The sequence below is a fragment of the Apaloderma vittatum genome, unplaced genomic scaffold (genome assembly GCF_000703405.1).
Source record: "Apaloderma vittatum isolate BGI_N311 unplaced genomic scaffold, ASM70340v1 scaffold8915, whole genome shotgun sequence".
In the NCBI taxonomy this organism is placed as follows: Eukaryota; Metazoa; Chordata; class Aves; order Trogoniformes; family Trogonidae; genus Apaloderma; species Apaloderma vittatum.
In genome coordinates, this window is record NW_009715447.1 from 20,167 (window position 1) to 40,591 (window position 20,425).

Genomic DNA, 20,425 nt, shown 5'->3' on the forward strand with positions numbered 1-20,425 from the left:
TGTACTCGGCTGTGGTGAGGCCTCACCTCAAGTTCTGTGTCCAGTTTTGGGCCTCTCACTACAAGAGGATAATTGGTGTGATGGAGAGGGTACAGAGGTGGCTACCAAGCTGGTAAAGGATTTGGAGCATGTGTCATACAAGGAGAGGCTGAGGGATCTGGGGCTCTTTAGCCTGGAGGAGACTGAGGGGAGACCTTATTGCTCTTTAAAACTACCTGAAAGGAGGTTGTAGCAAGGCAAGGGTTGTTCTGTTCTCTCTAGTGGTGAGTGATAGGACAAGGGGAAATGGCCTTAAGTTGTGCGAGGGGAGGTTCAGGTTGGATATGAGGAAGAATTTCTTTGCTGAGAGTGTTGCCAGGCATTGGCACAGGCTGCCCAGGGAGGTGGTCGAGTCTCCATCCCTGGAGGTTTTTAAGAGATGGGTAGATGTGCTGATGGATATGGTTTAGTGGTGTTGAAAGGTCTAGGACAAAGGTTGGACTGGATGATTTTGAAGGTCTCTTCCAGTCGAAAATGCTCTATGATTCTATATCTCCTTCATTAGGGATATAGGACAAAGTTAACACGCTAAAAGCTAGGAGCTAAATTGACGCCTACAGTGCAAACAGGACTTGAAATGGACTTCACACGGGTGAAGCAGGGGGTGGAAAAGTGGAAGAGCAGTGACAAAGAGTGACTCAGCCCAGCTCCTAAGAGAGGATGCGGGTATGTTTATGAAACAGCATCAGGATGGGGACCTAACTGTCCAGGATGGGTTTTTTCCAGATCTCTGCTCCAAAACTGAAATCAGGGATATTCACCCAGGGCTTCTGCTTTTTGTTTAGTTGCATGATAAACATAGCCTGAGAAGGTGCTACACCACTGTGCAACTTCTTCATTTCTGTCTGTTCAGTGAAATGAACACGCACGGAGAGCTTTAATCAAGTCCTCTTGAGGTACAACGACTCTCTCCACTTGTTTTCTCAATTTCAATAATGTTTGTAGTGTTCTTCTTTTTAAGTCAGATAGATCCTTCTGAGCCTTGAGGGCATTTACATACTACTGTTCCTTTAGAAATTTGTATGTAATGAGTATGTTAACGATTAATGTCCTTTAAAAAACAGCAAACTGTTGAGTTACTCCTGACCTTCTGTTGTATAGAGTTAACAGTTATTCAGTCTTTGGCAGTCTGTCTGATAGAAAGAGATATTGGGATGACAACTGTGATTTGTTTTTGAGCAACTGCACACTACACAGTAGCTATTTGCTCTGATTTTAATTGAATTTATTCTTGTTCCTTTTATTAAAACTGATTGGCAGAAGGAACCCAGTATATTCAGATACTATGGATTTTAAAAAATAATGAGTTAAAAGACAACTACCTAATAATTCAAATCTTAAAATCCATCTATTGAATCAGAAATTATTATCTACAGACAATGACAGATACTTCCCTGTTCGCTTCACAGCCATTTACCACTTTAATCCCTAACACAGTCCCTGTATTTCTCTACAGAAAGGTAATGTTCTTGTGCTTAAAAATGTATTTACATGTAAGTTTCTATAATTTCTCTTAGGCAATGAGAGCAGCATTAGCAGAGCCCATTACTCCTCAGCCATTCAGATCTCAAACAAATTTAACTGGCAAAATCAATTAATTTCTGAGAAGGAATAAATATAAGTATTTCATTGCTTTCTGTGAGTTAATGGATATGTATAAAATATAAGTAAAAATATAAATTCTGTGCAAGGAAGGCCATCTTTTTTGAAGGAGATAAAAAGGTGGGAGGCATGCAAATTTCTACAAGCTGTTTATTGGAAACTACACAAATGCATCTATTTGCCTTTGGCCTCAGTATCCAGTAGGCCCAGTTATGTTCAACATTATCTATAGGAAGAGGCAACTCAGGTTAAATACTGAATAAGACAGGAAAATATGCCTTACACAAAATGATCTAAAAAGTAGCGAAGGTACTCGGGTAGCAAAGTCTCAAAGGCAGCATGTGCTGAAATGAAAATGGTTTATACTTAAAAAGAGATTTTCACACCATCTCCTTGACAAATTAGAAACCTTTGCTGCAAACTACAAGGGCATTATATGAGAGTTCTTAGACATAGTTCAAAATTATAATGGTAGGCTTGCTGCTGTTCTCCACCTAATGGCAATTATACTGACTGAACAGATTAGCTACTCCATGAGAATTTCAGCTGTACGTGTTGTAAAGAATGACATGCTGAACCCTGTGTAATTGTCATTGCAAATGTATTTTTTATTGAAAAAAAGCGGTTCTATATTCATAACAGTGCAACGATCTGGGAGTGCTAAATAAAATGTCATCCTGACCGCAAACAGATCCTGTTGACGCAAGTGCTGCTTATACCACTGTGTCTGCCATTAAGAAAGTAACCACCATCTTCTGGGAAAGCATTCAGAGTCATGTTCAATTGAGACCGTGAAAATGAGAGCACTTGGGGAACAGACCCGGGAACCTGGCAACCACACTGCTGAAAAAGAATTCTTGCAACAAAAAGGAATTTGCATGTTCACCTCTGTATTACCTAACAAGGACACTCCTGCAATTCAAGATTCTCTATGCCGTACCCACTGCACAAGTTAAAGGGTAAATAATAGTTACCAACGAATAGTTCTTCCTCATTTCCCACGACAATGCGATATATGGTACTGTACATCTAGTTAATGATGAAATCTGTAGGAATTTAGCTAGCGACACCAACAGGGGAACGATTTGGCCCTGTTAGCCAGGCCAAAATATAATTTTATTTGAATTCCTTCAAGTTGCTTCATCTTTTGTATTAGAGAAATGGGTTTAATTGGGACACACAATTCTGGTGGAATACAGTCTATTTACTCCTTTCAATAAAATTAATTTTTTTGAGTTGTCTGATAGTTTTCAGTTACACTTTTAGTGAGAAGCAGAATTTAATTAAGCAATTAAATTATAAACACAGCCTATAAACCTCCAGCTTCACCTAGCTCACACAGTAAATTTCCATTTACTCACTGTATGTGACAGGCTTTTCTCTCATCCATTCTCTAATATAGTTATTTGCCAGGTCACTTAAGGGACAGCTCTGCTATCCTATCTTAAGAACATGGCAATAATTTCTTTCAAAGCATTCATAAACCTAAAGTAAAAGGACTGAAATCAGGTACAGTCTTTATTATTTTTTCTTGTGCTTGTGACTGTATGTCATCTGTGTTTAATGGTCTATATTTCTAACATAATGAGAAGAAAGAGAGATAGAATGCGTATGGCACAAGGAAGATTTGTACTTGAGGTGATACACTTTATGTAAGAGTGTACAGCTGAGGTTTTAGAGTGCAAAGGTGACAGGACACAAACTCTAAAATTAGTTTTCTCACTTCACAAATTGATTTCAACATTTTTTTAAATTTCTAATTTGAAGAGATATCCTCTTCAGTATCTACAGGCATAAAAATACTGAATGGAATATTTGTACTATCTAGCTTTAGGTATCTTACCTAGAAGGGATACTGTTTTAGGGTGCATTTGTATGTGATGACATGAGATGGGTCCTTTCACAGAGAAATTGTTGAAAGATCTTCCAAGTACTCTGAATCACCTGCTTAATGAACCTCTCCCTGTTGATCAGAGAGGATCAAGAGATTACCTGACCAATGTGAGCTCCTATTAACTCATCCTAATGGGCTCTGGTATGGATACCACCAGCATGTCTGGTCTCTTTTTTAACAATTCCAAACAGAGCTATTCTATTTAGAATCATAGAATCATTTAGGTTGGAGAAGACCACTAAGATCATCAAGACCAACCATTAACCTAGTAATGGCAGATTCGTGACCAAACTATGACCCTGAGCACCACAGCTACAAACGTTTTAAATCCCTCCAGGGACAGTGACTTCACCATCTCCCTGGGCAGCCTGTTCCAATGCTTGATAACTGTTTCGATAAAGAAAATTTTCCTAATACCCAATCTAAACCTCCCCTGGTTCATCTTGAGTACATTTCCTCTTGTCCTATCACTTGTCACATGGGTAAAGAGACCAAATCCCATCTCGCTACAACCTCCTTTCAAGTAGTTGTAGAGAATGATGAAGTCTCCCCTCAGCCTCCTTTTCTCCAGGCTAAACATCGGTTCCCACAGCCACTCCTCACAGGACTGGTGCTTCAGACCCTTCACTAGCTTTGTTGCCCTTCTTTGGACACACTCCATCACCTCATTGTCTTTCTTGTGGTGAGAGGCCCAAAACTGAACACAGGATTTGAGGTGCAGCCTCATCAGTGCTGAGTTCAGAGGGACAATCACTTTCTTTGTCCTGCTGGCCACACCATTCCTGATACAGGCCAGGATGCCGTTGGCCTTCTTGGTCACCTGGGCACACTGCTGGCTCATGCTCAGGTGGCTGTCAACCAACACCACCAGGTCCTTTTCTGCCAGGCAGCTCTCCAGCCACACTTCCTAAAGCCTGGAGTGTTGCCTGGGCTTGTTCTGACCCATGTGCAGGACCTGGCACTTGGTCCTGTTGAACCTCCTCCCTGGCCCATTGATCCAGCATGTCTTCAAGCAGATCCATACTCCTGCCCAACTTGGCGTCAACCGTGAACATACTGAGGGTGCACTCTATCCCCCGCCTAGATCATTGATAAAGTTATTAAACAGAACTGAGTATTTAAAGCTTTCAAGTGAAAACCAGTGGAAGTTTTGGGGACCAATGGATTTTTTCCAGTCTTCAGTTATGACTGAGAAAAAAAGAAAAGCTTTTATAATTTGCTAGTATTTTTACTTGTTTACTGGCTAAAGAAACTATTCCTCCAAAAATGTACCATCTTTCTACCTTTAAGTCCCTCACTGGCAAGGAGCTCCACTTTGATGCAGCATTTATAGTCATCACCCTAGTCTGTCTTTCCAGGTGGAAAAAAATTTAATCCTGAGAATACTACACACTCAATGTACTTTCCCATAACTGTGGATAATATATGTGGATAATATGCGGAAATCCCAGAATGCATCAGACTTGCATTGGGTCTGTGTGCATGAAAGAGAAAGTAGTCCGTACATCTATTTCATAATATATATATATATATGCACAATCCCTCTACTTTCATGCAGTCAAGGCAATTCAGCCACAAATACTACTTCAGCTATGCTCTTTTTTACGGCCACTCTGTTAAATATTGCGATATCAGCGATCAAAAATCCTCTCTGCACTCTTGGGGAATATATAATCAGCTTCATGAAATTAGGAACATGAAGAACTACCATTCTCTCCACCTTCAACTGTAACTGGAAAAATAAATACATCACTAAACAAAGTGATATTAGAGAAATGTTAAATCAACTTTACAAAATTAGTTTTCCTATGAAGACCTTCATCAATAAATCCAGCAGCCCCGTTAAGAAACCAATACCATTATTTTTGCTGATGACTATGAAATTACTTTTTGCTAAATAGACAAACTGATTTTGAATTTTACAGCCAGAGTTTTCTACATCACTTAGTTACATCTCTTTCACAGAAACTACAATTGCAATATATTCCAAAATATAAAACTAACTAAATTGCTAATAGTTATTACATCATAGTTAAGTATCAGTGTAAATGAAGAATACATGGACTATGCTACATCAACATTAATTTTAATGATCACACATGTTCTGGTGAATATCTTGATATTGCTGAAATCAACAAAAATAGTAAAACAACAGACACAACACACTATATCTGTAATACATGCACACATGCACACAAATAGTAATCACCTGAGTCCTTTTCTGCTGTTGCTAAATATAAAAAAGAGAAAAAAAACTGTTACAGAAATACAACTTATTTAAATTCATTAGAGAAAAATAAATACCAAATAAGGAGTTAAAATCTTCTTAAAATCTTAAGTATAGCAATGAGAGTTTTGATAGTCACAGAATAGAAGTGATTTTTAAGCTGAGGGAGAAATGGTGTATGGTTTTAGATAGGATATATATATATTTACTAGTTCTATATAGTCCACATTTTGGGCTCACTGGCTGATTTTTTCTCCATATTGTGCCTGGGAATTAAGAAATAATAGTAAAAGAATATAAGAAAGTAAGAACATATGAATATTATTTTTGTTAGAGCCTTCTTTCCTTCTCTACTTTTTAGGTAGTTATTGTTGGTTTATAGATGACATTATCATGCAATAGTTGTATTTTGGCTGACTGACATGATGTTGTTCAGTGAAGAAATATTCAAAGAATAGGATATCAGTAATGTTATAAAGATAATGACTATATGTTTTCTGTATGTAACCTGTGAAGTAAGCAATTAATGCAAACACTAACATGAATTACTTTCAAGAGAAGAACGTAATTTCAGTGCATGGATGCAATAATGTTCCCATGAACCTAAAGAAGTAGAATGGAACCTCTTGCTGAAAACCACTACATTTATACTGGTAAAAAGGTAGGATATTTGTAATGACTAGAAAGAGATACTATACAGGTCTCACTCCTACTGAAAACCAAGGTGTTTAATTTTCTGATGTTATGATCCTGGAGTGATTCACTTTCAAATATTACTCTCTTCTCAGAAAAGTACTCAACCTATTTCTCGTTGAGGTACTAGACTTATACATGAAATTATCTATTGTGCTTTGGGTTTACAATTGCATGGGTATAAAAGTACATACAGAAATTTAGTTGTGTTTCAACCAAAAGACAAGCAAATCCAAAAAGAAATATAAAAGTCAAAATGGGACGGCGGGCAGTTTTATGTGCTGCTCCAGCTTACTGTAGCGTTAACAGAGTGCACAAAGTGCAAAATTTGCTACTTGCAGTGGAACTGCCACAATTCTCTAGGATATAGGGCAAAGGTGTATTTACATCACTGTAAAAAACTTTTCCAATCCCATTTACTGTCAGTGACCTTAGGTATCTTTTGAATGGTCTTGTAATCTTTTAAAAATGTTTCTATTTTTATATTCATTTTTTTCGACACATTTACTAAAAGACTAAAATACTAAACATTAAAAAATCCCCTTTATGAAAAGAGAGAGATAAGAACTAAGGAAAAACAGTTATTTCTGCCTTTCCATTTTCCAGAATAGATTTAATATTCATCCTTCTTTCTTTAACACAACATGATATCATAATTAATTATGATAAACTGGTTACTAAGATGGTTTCATGTTGTTACTCCCATGATATAATACTGGTTGCTATAGTGATGAGATGTTTTTTTGTTAATCGCTTATGAGATTGGTTAACTCATGCTTTTCAGAGAATTTGAGCACAAATGGAGAAGGAAAAAAAGTTGGGTTTATAATATTGTTAAACATAGGAGCCTTCGTTTTACTGCTATGATAATTCTGTTTCTTCTAGTGTATTGCTAGAAATATATGAAATAGAAATATGCATAAAATTCAGATTTTTTTAAAGGAGAATTCATCTTTCATATATTTTCCTGCTAAATGACTCTCCCTCCAAGAATCCAGTTATATAGATGCACACACACTTTTTCCTACACCTGAGTATGTAAGTACAGGTATATTTTAATCTTTCTGTGATTTAGGGATAATAACAGATGTTTCTTGAGAAGACATTTTATTATCATAACTTCATTTCCATGCTACATAAGGTTTACAAGTAGTAAAATGACGTATATCTTAGCCTATTTTTTTTGAGCAGAATCTTTGTTAATTTCACAATATACTTTCTAGAACATACCTAAATTTCAGAAGATTCCCATCAAATCTAGTATTTTATCCCATTAATTAATTCAGAAAATCAAGATGTAAATAAGGTTTTAATAATCACATTATTACTATACATCTGACAATAAACCAGCAAAAAATAACACTCATCTATTTGTAAGTACATCAGAAAAGCACCTATACCCAGAGTTTTCAAGTTTCAAGGAATTGTCACTGCTGTTAAGGAAAGAATTTCCTGTCAGCAGTTTAATTACTAGAAATAGTTAGAGAAATAAAAAATAACCCATAAACAACCTTTTAGATTTACAGAGAACTCATAAGTAAGAACAAAGGGCAACTTAAATTAGGAAGTCCTAGTCTTCCATTCAAACAGGGTCCCAGGAGGCATATTAAAGCAATGAATAGGAAAAAGCTCCATAGTTCACCAGCTGAGATTTTAATGAGACATTTCCCCTTGCTGTGGAAGGGGTTTGTTCTGCAAAGGGAAAAGGCTGCTCACAGAATATTCAGTTAATAGGCATTATTGGCTTTTACAGCCACTTTGGCAGTTGATTGCTGTACTAACCTTCTATTTTGGCATATTCTGTAAGCCGAGTGTAATTGATCAAGGCAGCCTTCTCCAGACATTTTCTAACCACTTTCTTCACCTCTTCTGCTGGTATGGGAGTGGCAATATCTTTCATTAAAACCTGTGCCAGAGACAATTATACCACTTGGTTACAGTCATAACCCAAAACCCAAGGGAAGAGGATAAAAGTATCCTGAAGTTACTAGAGATCTGATAATGACTGAGGGCAGAAATCAAAAAGGAGTAATTTCAACTGGTAGAAGTAGATAACTGTCTTTGAAGGTTTCTGCTCGACCTTGGTTTGACTGCCTACATGGTAGTCAACCTGGACTACATATCTGTTTGAGTGGGTACAGAGGAGGGTCACAAAAATGATCAAAGAGCACCTCTCCTACAAAGACAGGCTGAGAGAGTTGGAGTTGTTCAGCGTGGAGAAGAGAAGGCTCGGGGGGGACCTTACAGCAGCCTGCCAGTACCTGAAGGAGCCCTACAGAAAAGCTGGGGAAGGACTGTTTACAAGGGTGTGTAGCGACAGGACGAGCGGCAATAGTTTTAAACTAGAGCAGGATAGATTTAGACTAGATATCCATGAGAAGCTCTTTACAATAAGCATGGTGAAACACTGACACAGGTCACCCAGGGAAGTTGTGGATACCTCATCCCTAGAAGTGTTCAAGGTTAGGCTTGATGGAGCTCTAAGCAACACGACCTAGTGGAAGGTGTCCCTGCTCACTGCAGGGGGCTTGGACTAGATGACCTTTAAAGGTCCCTTCCAACCCAGTGCATTCTACAACTATTTATATACAATATCCCTACTGTTTGGTACCTTGCAGAGTGCCAGTCGGTTTTAGTTTGGGTGATGCCAAGACCAGTATAACAAGAGCATTCCATGGATGGGCTGCATTATGGTGGCCACTAAGGATGTGGATGTGGAAATGTGCTTGGTTCTCACCTGTGGAGAAGCTTCCACCATTGCACAACTACTGACTCTTCAGCTGTGTAAATGAGAAACTGAACATCATAAGAACTAGCTAAATCCAAACTGCTTTTCCTCCTTCATAAAATTATTAAAATTCAGCAAGTCCTTGTTGCAAAAACCAGTCATTTATAGCAGGCAAGGAAAACATCAGATTTCTGGTGGAATATTTTACTATGGACAAGTAGAAAAAAGATCATATAAATCTTTATTAAAACCTGCCAGTTTTTAAAGCCTCTTCATTTTTAAAATATAGGACTTGGATAAAATGGATCATCTGTTGAAAATGTGGTAAACTGAGAATATGTATCTCTTTATATGAATGGAATATGACATACTCTGGATTCCCACTACAAAAAGGCATAAATATAGTTAAAAATTCACTTGCATTTTTACTTGAATTCTATACTGCATTAACTTTCAGTAGGTATGTGCAAGCAAAAATAAATATGTTTTTACCACATTTAATGTAAATAATACAAATTCAAATAACTCACAACCTCATAAAAATGTTTCTCCAAGGGATCCCTGGGCAAGCTACAGACTTATAAAACTTACCTAAAAATAACTGTTACAGCGAGGGAGCAAAAGATAAGGTTTGGGGAAAGATATTACAGAAAACAAGCAGGTTCAGCAACGGAGAAGCTATCAGGAAGATATTTCAATTCAAACTTCTTCTATTACTTGCACACACATGACATATCTAGCTTTGTTAACGTGCTTCTTTATAAATAATAACTTCTGGTTTATCATAGAATGGCTTGAGTTGGAAAGGACCTTAAAGATCATTTGGTTCCAACTCTCCTGCCATGGGCAGGGACAACTCCCACTAGACCAGGTTGCTCAAAGCCTCATCCAGCCTCACCTTGAACACTTCCAGGGATCAAGTATTATCAACAAGTGAAAATAAAGTATTCAAACCCTTTTATTCTGGCTCTGATTTTTTTTTCCCCAAAACTTTAAAAACCAAGTAAAATAAAATGTCTCTAGCCAATTCTGCATCCACAAGTAGAGGAATGTACATTTATTCCCAGTGAATACTGACTGAGGTGTTGCTTGAGTACCACATGGAGTATCTTTGCCATTTGTAACAACAGGGACAGTGAGAGGAAACAGCAGTATCAAATCACAAAAAGGAATCTACACAGCACTACAATCACTGAGATTATAACTGAAAGAAAATATACCTAGTCTCTCTACGTGCTTTTGAACATGGCAGAGGTTTTTAAGACAGAATCTAAACTCACGGAGTGTCGTGCAGAACAGCTGACACTCCCCAGGATCAGACCTCCCAGATTTTGGCAAAGCTACAGGGACTGGGATCTAAGCTTCTTTTTTGAATTCAGACCTTCACAAGGCTCATGTTGACACAGTTCCTCTGGAACGTCTGCTGGAATTTAAAGTCCTCTTTCTTCAGAGATGACCGAGATGCTTTTATCATTATGAGGTCTTCTCCCTTCCAGTCGATAGAAGAGGATTTGCAGGGCAGGAGTTTATATTTATGACTGCCCATTTCAGTTTTGCTGCATATAGCTTTTTCTTTTTAAATTCATAGAATCATAGAACGATCTGGGTTGGAAGGGACCTCAAAGTTCATCTAATTCCAACCCCTCTACCATGGCAGGGACATCTCCCACTAGATCAGGTTGCCCAATGCTCCATCCAGGCTGGCCTTAAACACTTCCAGGGATGGAGCATCCACAACTTCCCCTGGCAACTTGTGCCAGTGCCTCACCACTCTCAGGGTAAAGAACTTCTTCCTTATACCTAGTCTAAACCTATGCTCTTCCAGCTTCCACCCACTATCCTTTGTCCTATCGATACAACCCTTGTAAAAAGTCCCTCCCCAGCCTTCTTTTAGAGTCCCCTCAGGTACTGGAAGCCTTCTCTTTTCCAGGCTGAACAAGCCTAACTCTCTCAGTCTGTCCTCACAGGAGAGGTGTTCCAGCTCTCTCACCATATTGGTAGCCCTCCTCTGGGCTTGCTTCAACAGCTTCATATCTGTCTCGTGTTGGGGGTTTCAGAGCTGGAGGCAGAGTAGAGGAGCAGAATCACCTCCCTTGACCTGCTGGTCACACATCTCTGGATACATCCCAGGATATGGTTGGCTTTCTGGGCCGCAAGCACACAGTGTTGGCTCATGCACATCTTATAATGCACTAAAACACCCAAATCCTTCTCCCCAGGACTGCTCTCAATCCACCCATTGACTCAGATTATGCATTTATGGAAGATTATTTGGAATATACAGAAGCTTTTTAATGTTACATATTAGTATAGGCAACACCAGCAGCATAGAAGCCATAAAAAGCAGGAAAGAGGGATGTAGAGTAGTCTTGTACTACTTTAGAAGTAATGCTAGGTAATCACTAAATAATAAAGAAACATTATAAAATTATAAAGAAACTGTAGTCATTGTCTTGAAGTGAAATTCTAATAAACAAAACCTTCAGAAAACAGCTGCTTGTTTGCCTCTGTGGAAGACAATGAGAAAAAAAATCCTCTCTCTGGGAAATTAAAACCAGTAGTAAAATATCTGAGAAGACATAAGACTGCTTTCAGCAACCTAAGGGTGAAAGAAATCCTGCAGACTTAGTACTCAAGCAGAATTTAAAATATGTTCTCAAACTTACCCTTTCAAGTAATGAAAGTGTGGCTTTTAAAGCTCCTTCAGGACGTCCAAAAGGGAAACAGTATCTTAAAAAGTAAATAAAATAAAAGAGAAACAAAGAGGAAGAGAAAATTATCAGAATTGTAATAACTAAGCTAAGAATTTACTCTGAGACGTAACTATACACAATTTGCAGTAAATTATGTTAACTGAAGATTCCCATACATGGAGCACTAATGAAAGCAGAAGACCTCTTCGATACTCTGCCATGGAGGTTATACACAGTGCAGAAGTATCAGTTCACCAGTGGTTCAGGCCTAAATGCAGAAAAAATACAAAAGGCAAAAAAGCACTGCTTCCACTTTCTCAACTACGAAGGATGTTTAATGGCCCGATGAGCTTTATTGTCATCTGCTTGGAAAGAGGTACTATTTCTCATGTAGCCCTGACAGCTACTGAAGCTGTGAAGTAGCACCCTGAATAATACACCTTGTTTTAATATTGGATTAAGATAAAGATAAAATGTCAGATATTTAAGTTTCTAGATATATATGGGAATAAAAATATTTGCAGATATTCCATTAGTCTTCCTATTATATTTTAAGTAGCTTGGAAAATCATTTTACGTTCTCTTAAATTTTATCAGCTACAACTTCTGTCTCAATACTCCTAAAATTATGTAAACTAAAAGTGATCCCATTCATAGCTTTGTTTTCATTCTTGCCTACTGAACGATCCAATATACCAGCCCAATGAGACTACAATGCTCAGGCAACTGTAACCTCTCTTAATCCTGTCATTAAAATCTTGCTGGGATATCCCCAATTGGAAAAAGGATTTTTTACTTTACTGAGATTATTTTTTTCCTATTATTACTCGCTGAGAATGGTAGCCTCATATTCTAATGTTTTCCAATAATAAAATCCTTTTCTAACAGTAAAAGGATTCAGACCAATGAATTTTAAATATACTTTTTGGTCAGCCAAAATTAAGCTCTGTAAATGAGGTCACAAAAGGATTTCCTGCTGTGAAAAATCCAACATTTGCTCTGCCTCATTTTGTTTCTTTCTTACTGTAGTGTTAGCAATTTTTGAGACAGGTTAACAAGTTAGCAAAGTAGATTTAATGACCCATAGACATTAAGTCATCTTAAACCAGAACACATCTTTAGGTGTTTTGTTTCCTCCTCTTTTTGCAGTATATTTCCATAGCCCTTAATTTGTCTTTTGCACTGTTTATTCCTATCAACCTCTAATGGTAGTTTTTGAATACATGTCAGTTACTTCTTGATTATACTTGGTATTGCAAATCAAAGACTTCTTTGAGGTACGTTCTACAATGTAAATAACATAACATGCTTCTAAACCCCAAGCAGTTTCAAGTTCATGATGCAGACAGAAGTCCCACTGCAGAATAAGGGTTACTCACTTTATTGCAGAGACAATGTATATGGGTACATCACAAGCAGCAAGTTTACATATACAATTGGTGCAAAGAGCTTCTGACACAGAAGAGCTGTTTCCTTGACATAAGCAGCTTAGAGAAATGGAAACATTCACAGTAGAAGCCTAAAGGGACACTCTGAGCAGTCGTGCCTACAGTGTTACAGCCTCCGTGCTGCGGAGGAGGCAGGGAAGCAGCAGCTTCCTGGCAAGGAGAAATTCAGTCTCCTGGATAAAACCCCCATGGCAGCTGATCTCACTATTCGGCTGTGACAAGGCTGCTTCCACAGCTGAGGGGATCCCTAGACAGGCAGACATAGATGGTGACAGTAGTCAATTCAGTTGTTAGATGTATGGACAACTGGGTCTGTGATATCCAAGAGGACCAAGCAGTACTTTAATTGCTGGGTACAGAGGTAGTGGACACCAGAGGTTTATAAAGGTTACCTAGGGGAGAATAGAGAAGGAGCAGCTCTCATGATCTACATTAGTACTAGGACCATAAGGAATTGTAGGAGGAACACTCCAGAGATAAAAATCATGCAGCCAGGTGACAGGCTGAAGTCAAAGACCCTCATGTCAACTTTCTCTGAAATATTGGCTTTTCCACATTTGACGTCAGAGAGGTGGGCAGAGATCTGAAGTCTCTATGAGTAGATAAGACGACAAAAAGGGAGGGTTTAAGGGTTTAAGTGATGAAAGCCATCAGCACAGGATGGGCTGGAGCCAGGCTGCTAGCTGTGAAAATTAAAATTAAAATGTCTGTAGATGACTATTAAAACTGGAAGCTGTGGGTTAGCTGACAGTATGGGAGAGCATCTTTTTCAGATGTGCGTCCTAGCGACCTAGGTGGACATGGTAAATCTTCAGCGCATCTCTGAAATGGCAGGAAGAGAAATGCACTCCTCAGTTAAACTGTCCACAATGACAGCTGACAAGCACATGCAATGTTAAGCAATGGAGCAAGAGCAAAATTTAGAAAAGTTTGGACATATTACAGAAAAAAAAAGTGCTGGAGATCCTTAAAAGCCTATACTGACCCCCAATCAGAATTATGAAAGTGATCAGGAAATGTTAAGTGAGATTAGACAAGCTGCAAATTGGTGACAAATAGTAAGAGGTTTCAACTACACACGTGTACCCTTCATCAGTGTCGCATGTGGATGAGACATATTGACAATATGGGACACAGTTTTGAATTGCTTCCTTGGATAGCTAATTTAAGATCGACAAGAGAACATGATATTCCAGATTTGGTCTCAGATGTGAACAAGACATAGTTTGAGAGATGCAGAGCAGGAAAGGTGCTCTGCAGTAGTGATCATAAACCTGTAAGATTTAATAATGCAGCAAAAGAGAACAGGTCAAAAAAAATTCAGTACGTGTACATTCAGTACAGGTATATTCAATTTCAGGAATGGAAAATGTGAAAAAACCCCCAACAAACAGTAGAAAGAGCAGTGGAAGCAGGAAGCTGCCTGGGAGCTGGAGAGACTGCCCAGGGACAAGGAACACAGGGCAGTCAGGGACAGTGAGACTAAAGTGGGGAAACTCAGTGCATGTTCTGCATCAGTCTTTACTGCTGAATGTATTTTTAAAAATACTTAGTGTTTCATGGTTATCACAACAATTCTGATGGACTGAACTATGGAGTGATTTTTAATATCATGTGTTCTTAAGAAAGCAATCTCACAGCCAAAGTTATTCTTTGTTAATTAATGATACAAGTGATCTTTTTACATTGCTTGAGTCAAGGTTTTCTTCAAAAGCCTAATACCAGTTCTTTATCAAGATGTCCTATATTGTGACCCTATACACTTCATAAATTCAGATTCCAGGGCACTATTGAATCCTCCTAGCAGTATTATGTCAGTACCCTCATTTAAATCCAGACATTCCACCTTTTTTTATTTTTTTCAGAGAAAGGTATAATAATTGCTCTTCACTTGGCAGAACACTGTTTGCCTTGATTAAGTTAGATTTTAAGGCAAACCTTAGAGTCATCTGAAGGATGGAGGCACTTGTCTTTGAGTGACAGATTTAATTGCTCTCAAGGAGGAGTTTCTAATGGTGTTTGGATTCCCTCATCACTGATACACACCAAGTACATCAACATACTCTAGTGTGTAGGTAAGCAGACGTGATGGGTGTTACATTTATTTGTTCCAACTCAAAGAATTATTGAGACATTATTATATATTTTGTAATTAGTCTCATGCACATGAAAGCCTGAAGGTGAACATAACTATTCTGGATGCACAGCCTCTCCTCCTGCTCCCCTGTTTCCCTCCTCTCTCTATATATATTCAGAAGGCTTCTGCTGCTTCAACATTTTTTGGGTCACAGCTACTCTCCCTGACCTCACCATTGTGTATGAGTAAAAGTACTTATGTCCACTTAAAATTGAAGTGATTATGTTTCTACCACAAACTTGACAGGATATGGTGACATGTATGCCAATCACACAGCTCAGAGGTCTTCTCCCAACTCCGATACTGCTTCATTTTATTACTTTTGTTGGGGCAAGCGTTGAGAAAATTGCCACAGAAATGAATTTTCCTTCCTCCTGCAGATTATGTTCTTTGTCAGTACTCTCTTCCTGCCTTCCCAAGACCTGTGTGGGAAGCACTCTGTCCTAGGCTGCTGTGTATCACTTCTCTGGCAAGAAGTATTTAATCTCATGGAAGACAGGAATCGGGAAACCTGTCAGGGAAGAATCTTTAAAGGAAATAAAAAGGGGGCACATTTTTTTCCCAAAAGGAATACCCTCCAAGAAGAATCCTAGCTCTCTTTAGTTTAATATAGAGATGAAGTCCCAACTGAAGACTCCTGTGTTGTCTGTGCTGAAAAAAACCCTCCATGACCTAGTTATCAGCATGACAGCTACCAGTGAATATGAGACATTTACCTCCAACCAGAGAGGCTTCCAACAAACTTACAGTCAGTCCTGCCAAACAAAAGAAAGCTGTTTCACACAGCACTATTTAATCTGTGGATCTGCTTATAGAGTGATATACCTATAAAGTGATAAAAAAATTCAATAAATATATTCTGAAAAAGGATTAGCTTGACAGAATAATGGCAGATAGGTTGCCTTAGTGTGATAAACTAACAGATTTGGTGGTGTACAGGCCATTTTTATGCTAAGCATCATAACTACGAATTGCTAGAAAATAGAAGGAAATATCACTCCAAGTTTGCTCTATTTCTTGTATTCCTCCCCTAAATATCTTCTACTGTTATTGACATTCCTTACATAGATCAAAATTGAATACTGCAAGAAAATTCTTTCAGAAAAAACTTAGTACTTGTTGAATAAATTATATACTCACCTGAAATGGCTTATTTGGTTTTCTAAAAGCGATGAAAGTCTGTCCTTAATTTCCTCAAACCTTTCTTTTTCCTCAACAGATACTGTTCCAATTCCATCTGGCCTGTAATATGAAATATTTATTCATTGTTGATACCTCTTCACACTGATTTCTCTTTGAACGGTGATCTTTATTTTTAAAGCCTTCAGTTAACATGTGTGCTAACTTTCCTTTCCCCATTCCCATTGCCTTGAAGGATACACAGTAACTTGTGAGTATGGTTAAAGAACAGACTGTAACTACACAAACCGTGTAACTTTTGAGGTGAACTTTTAAATTCAAGTCCTAAGTTTCTATCTGATCCCAATGTAAACACAAAGTAGCATATATTTCTCCCAAATAATTCCCAAAGACATATGATTTCCTTCCTCAGGAAAATTAGTACTACTGGCACGACAGAGGGGTCTACTTGGATCTTGTTGGACTTCAAGTTCTTGAATCTTCCAGGTATCTCCCCAGAGGCACAATATGGCTGAAAGTGATTTAAAAATAAAGGTGGGAGACAAAATACAGTAAGAAAAGTCAGAGCAGGTAACACCTAGGAATCTCCCTGCATAGAGTGAGCACAGATTCAGGATGCCGCATGCCATGTCAAGAAACAGCAGCGTCTAAACAAGACTTCTATATAAATGTAGCAGAAAGGATGCAATCAAAAAATAGTCTAATAAACCAAAAGCACTGGCATTTTTATATATCAAATTAAAGTCCAAGTAATTAATAATGAGCTTTGTATTAGGTATGTTTAGCACACACTTGGTTTTAGACTAAAGGTGTTATTTATGTATTTATATTAACATAATGTCAAAATTAAAGAAATTTAAATAGATATTTCCCAAATGCTGTGTTTTTGACATGCAGTCACAGCTTTCCCACATACAGCATACTTGAAAACTCAAAGCATCTGAAAAGTTCCTGTTACTCTCTTAACTTCCAGCTCCAGGGTAACGAAAGAGTTCCTGTTGACCACTTGCGCTTACAACCCAGACACTAAAAGCAGATCTGCGTGTACCTCCTCCAGAGCCTCCAAAATGGTATCTCAATATTTCTAGAACTGAGAAAATTGTAATAGAATTACATGAAGAAAGACAACATCCTATGAATGTTCTAAGAATCATTCTAGGATTTTATGAACAACTTTTTGCTACGTTGCTACTTTAACCTTCTGTACTACACCTAAATCTAGGAGGGATAAGTTGTTTTCTAGTCACGACATAAACAATTCTCTCACACTTTAAATCACTTATATTTGTGATCTGTCAAGTCAAGGTGGAAAGAATGCCTGAACTCCTTAAGTTATTGTGAAGACAACATTAAAAATGAAATATGGTGGATATATGAGTAACCAGGCACATCAATATACTATTGTATAAATTTGATGTGAAAGAGCAAATAACTTATCTTCTCTCTTTTGATGGATGCCAGGATACTTTACCTCAGCCTTCTGACAGATGGAACAGGCTCGAATTTAAGTAAATTGCACTGTCTGATTTCAATGTCAGGAGAGATTGTGCTCTGGAGTGATAAAGCAAATAGTTCTGTCATATTAAACCTTGCTGAGGCATGTCATATATACGACAGAAAAGACCTAGGGGTCCAGACAACAGTAAGTGAAAAAGGTGAGCCAGTAGGATGTCGTATCTGTCAACCTGCACTAAGGCTAGGATCACTATGTACCCGGGACCTGTCACTTCACTGAGTTTCTTGTAATAAAGAACCGTGTTGACAACACCTAAAATTTTCACAACTGTTAAGTATATTTTCCGTTTGATGCTGGTGCAGAAGAAAATGTCCCAGAAGAAAAAGAAAGAGGACATAAAAAGGTGCTAGAAAAATGTACCATCTATATCACTGAAAAAACCTTGTCTCTCGAAAACATGCTTTTAGAAAACAGGACATGCTCTGAGTCATTATTTTGTTTCTTCCTGATAGTCTTATTGCAACAAGCAGAATATAAAAATGTGTTTTCCACAACAAAATTCTGAGACACATGTGGTGCTGGTAATAATTTTTTGCTACTCTTGGGAATGTCTGAAAAATACTACTGAAAAAAAGAATCTACAGAAAAAAGATTTTGACTCTGAAATGAGCCAAGATAGAAAAAATAGATAAACAGTTTCAAAATTCCCAATTGTTTGGTCTTATAGATCTTTAATTGCTCGTAACACAGAACTAAATAAAATAATAAAATGAAATAAATAACACCACCACTGTTTTGAGATTTTTTTTTTTTTTACAAATTACTGTGCTTGCCAAGAACATCAGGCACAAGAAGTCACTTAGTTTCTAAAGGTTTAGGTCATACATAAACTATGCAGGAACTATTTCGCAACTAAAATCAACAACAAATGTGCCTTTCCTATGATTCCAAATGTTGCAGATAGTGGCTTAGACTTGATTTTTTAATTGAAATCCAGCATTCAGCCTCCTTATTGAAACTGGGACCTCTCAAGATCAAGTGATGGACTGTCTCAAGAAGAGTTTTCATATTAAAATTATCTTCTCTAAAAGGTAATGGGAGAGTGAATTTTCCTTTCTCCGTATTAATTTTTTCCCTTATTCTTCACACTGCTTTTGGGATTAGAAAGCTGGGTGAAACAGCGAACACTCAAAACCTGAGTAGCCCTCTCTCTCTCCCTTGTATTAGTTTTTCCATTTTTTGAGAACTCTGTCAATTGGACTTGGACTGGCCTGTCTTGTCTGCTTATATCATCGTCTGACTGGCACAGATGTAATGCTGTCTCTGTTCACATCTCAAGTTGTTTAATTCACCCAGACTTAAATATGAAAAGAGATCTGAAATAAACACCTCATGAACTAGAGCTAGCAAATTCAAGTGGGAAATAGCAGTTTGACCATTAAACACTTAAATAATGACACCAAAAATAAAGGCTTACCAGAATTTTAAAAGAAACTTTTACTGTGTCTGTCTTGCAAGATTACTGTCCTGATGACAGCAACTCTAGGGAAGCTAATTGATTAGGTGGCAGATTTAGGTTTTCCTCTGGGAATGGACTGTTTTTCCTCACTTGATATAAATCCTTTAAGGCTTGGAGTACCCTCTAGAAATATTTTGATGTCTAGAGATCTTAAAACCTGTAATAATTTGCAGAGGTCACTCGATGCATTGTAGGATTAAGATTCTTGTGAATAGCTATGGCACGTGAGATAAAAATGGTATTTCCAGTTCCAGTGGGAATTAGGATGTACACTGGGTTGACTGTAGATTGTTTCCAGCCCTCAACTTTGGAAACAGCTTCTCCTAGTGGCCTCTCGGAGAGTGAATTTTCACCGTAAACACGACTGCTTTGTTGAGACAGCCTTGAGAAATACTAACTGAACATGACTGACTTTTTTTTTCCTCCGCAACATCCTTGGTAATGGTGCTTTTTATGTATTTGCAGGTTTTAAAAACGTTTGTAGCTTTCTCAGTGAGCTTTCCTCATTATAAAACGTAGACCACCACTTTGGTCTGCCCTGAAAAACAAGAGTATGAGGAGAGCAACATGTAGATTTATGTTCTAACATGCACAAAGATATACATAGATGAGAAACAGTGAGGCTGACCAAAAGAATCTGCCAGAGAAAGATGAGAAATCACGATGGAAAACAAAATACAATAAAAATACTTCAGCTAAGGTCTTACTTCAAGATATTTATACAGTCAACTACACTTCAAGGGTGTAGAAAAAACAAAACCAAAACTTAAATGTCATCTTGGCTCCTAGAAACAAATTGTTTCAGAAGACTTCAGTACTTTCTAAGAGCACTTGTTTTTAAATTCAGCA

The 20,425-nt window shown here is 37.8% G+C and overlaps 1 protein-coding gene across 1 annotated transcript in view; it reads right to left on the reverse strand.

Moving 5' to 3' along the window:
* Positions 1-20,425, reverse strand: part of LOC104273735 (calcium-dependent secretion activator 2-like) — a gene marked incomplete at both ends in the record, with an annotated part of 60,009 nt that overhangs the window by 11,322 nt on the left and 28,262 nt on the right. The window contains 4 exons of the mRNA XM_009869148.1: positions 5,745-5,765; positions 8,238-8,361; positions 11,850-11,913; positions 16,602-16,703. Coding sequence (XP_009867450.1) covers positions 5,745-5,765; positions 8,238-8,361; positions 11,850-11,913; positions 16,602-16,703 — 311 coding nt within the window. The remainder of the gene's footprint in view (positions 1-5,744; positions 5,766-8,237; positions 8,362-11,849; positions 11,914-16,601; positions 16,704-20,425) is intronic.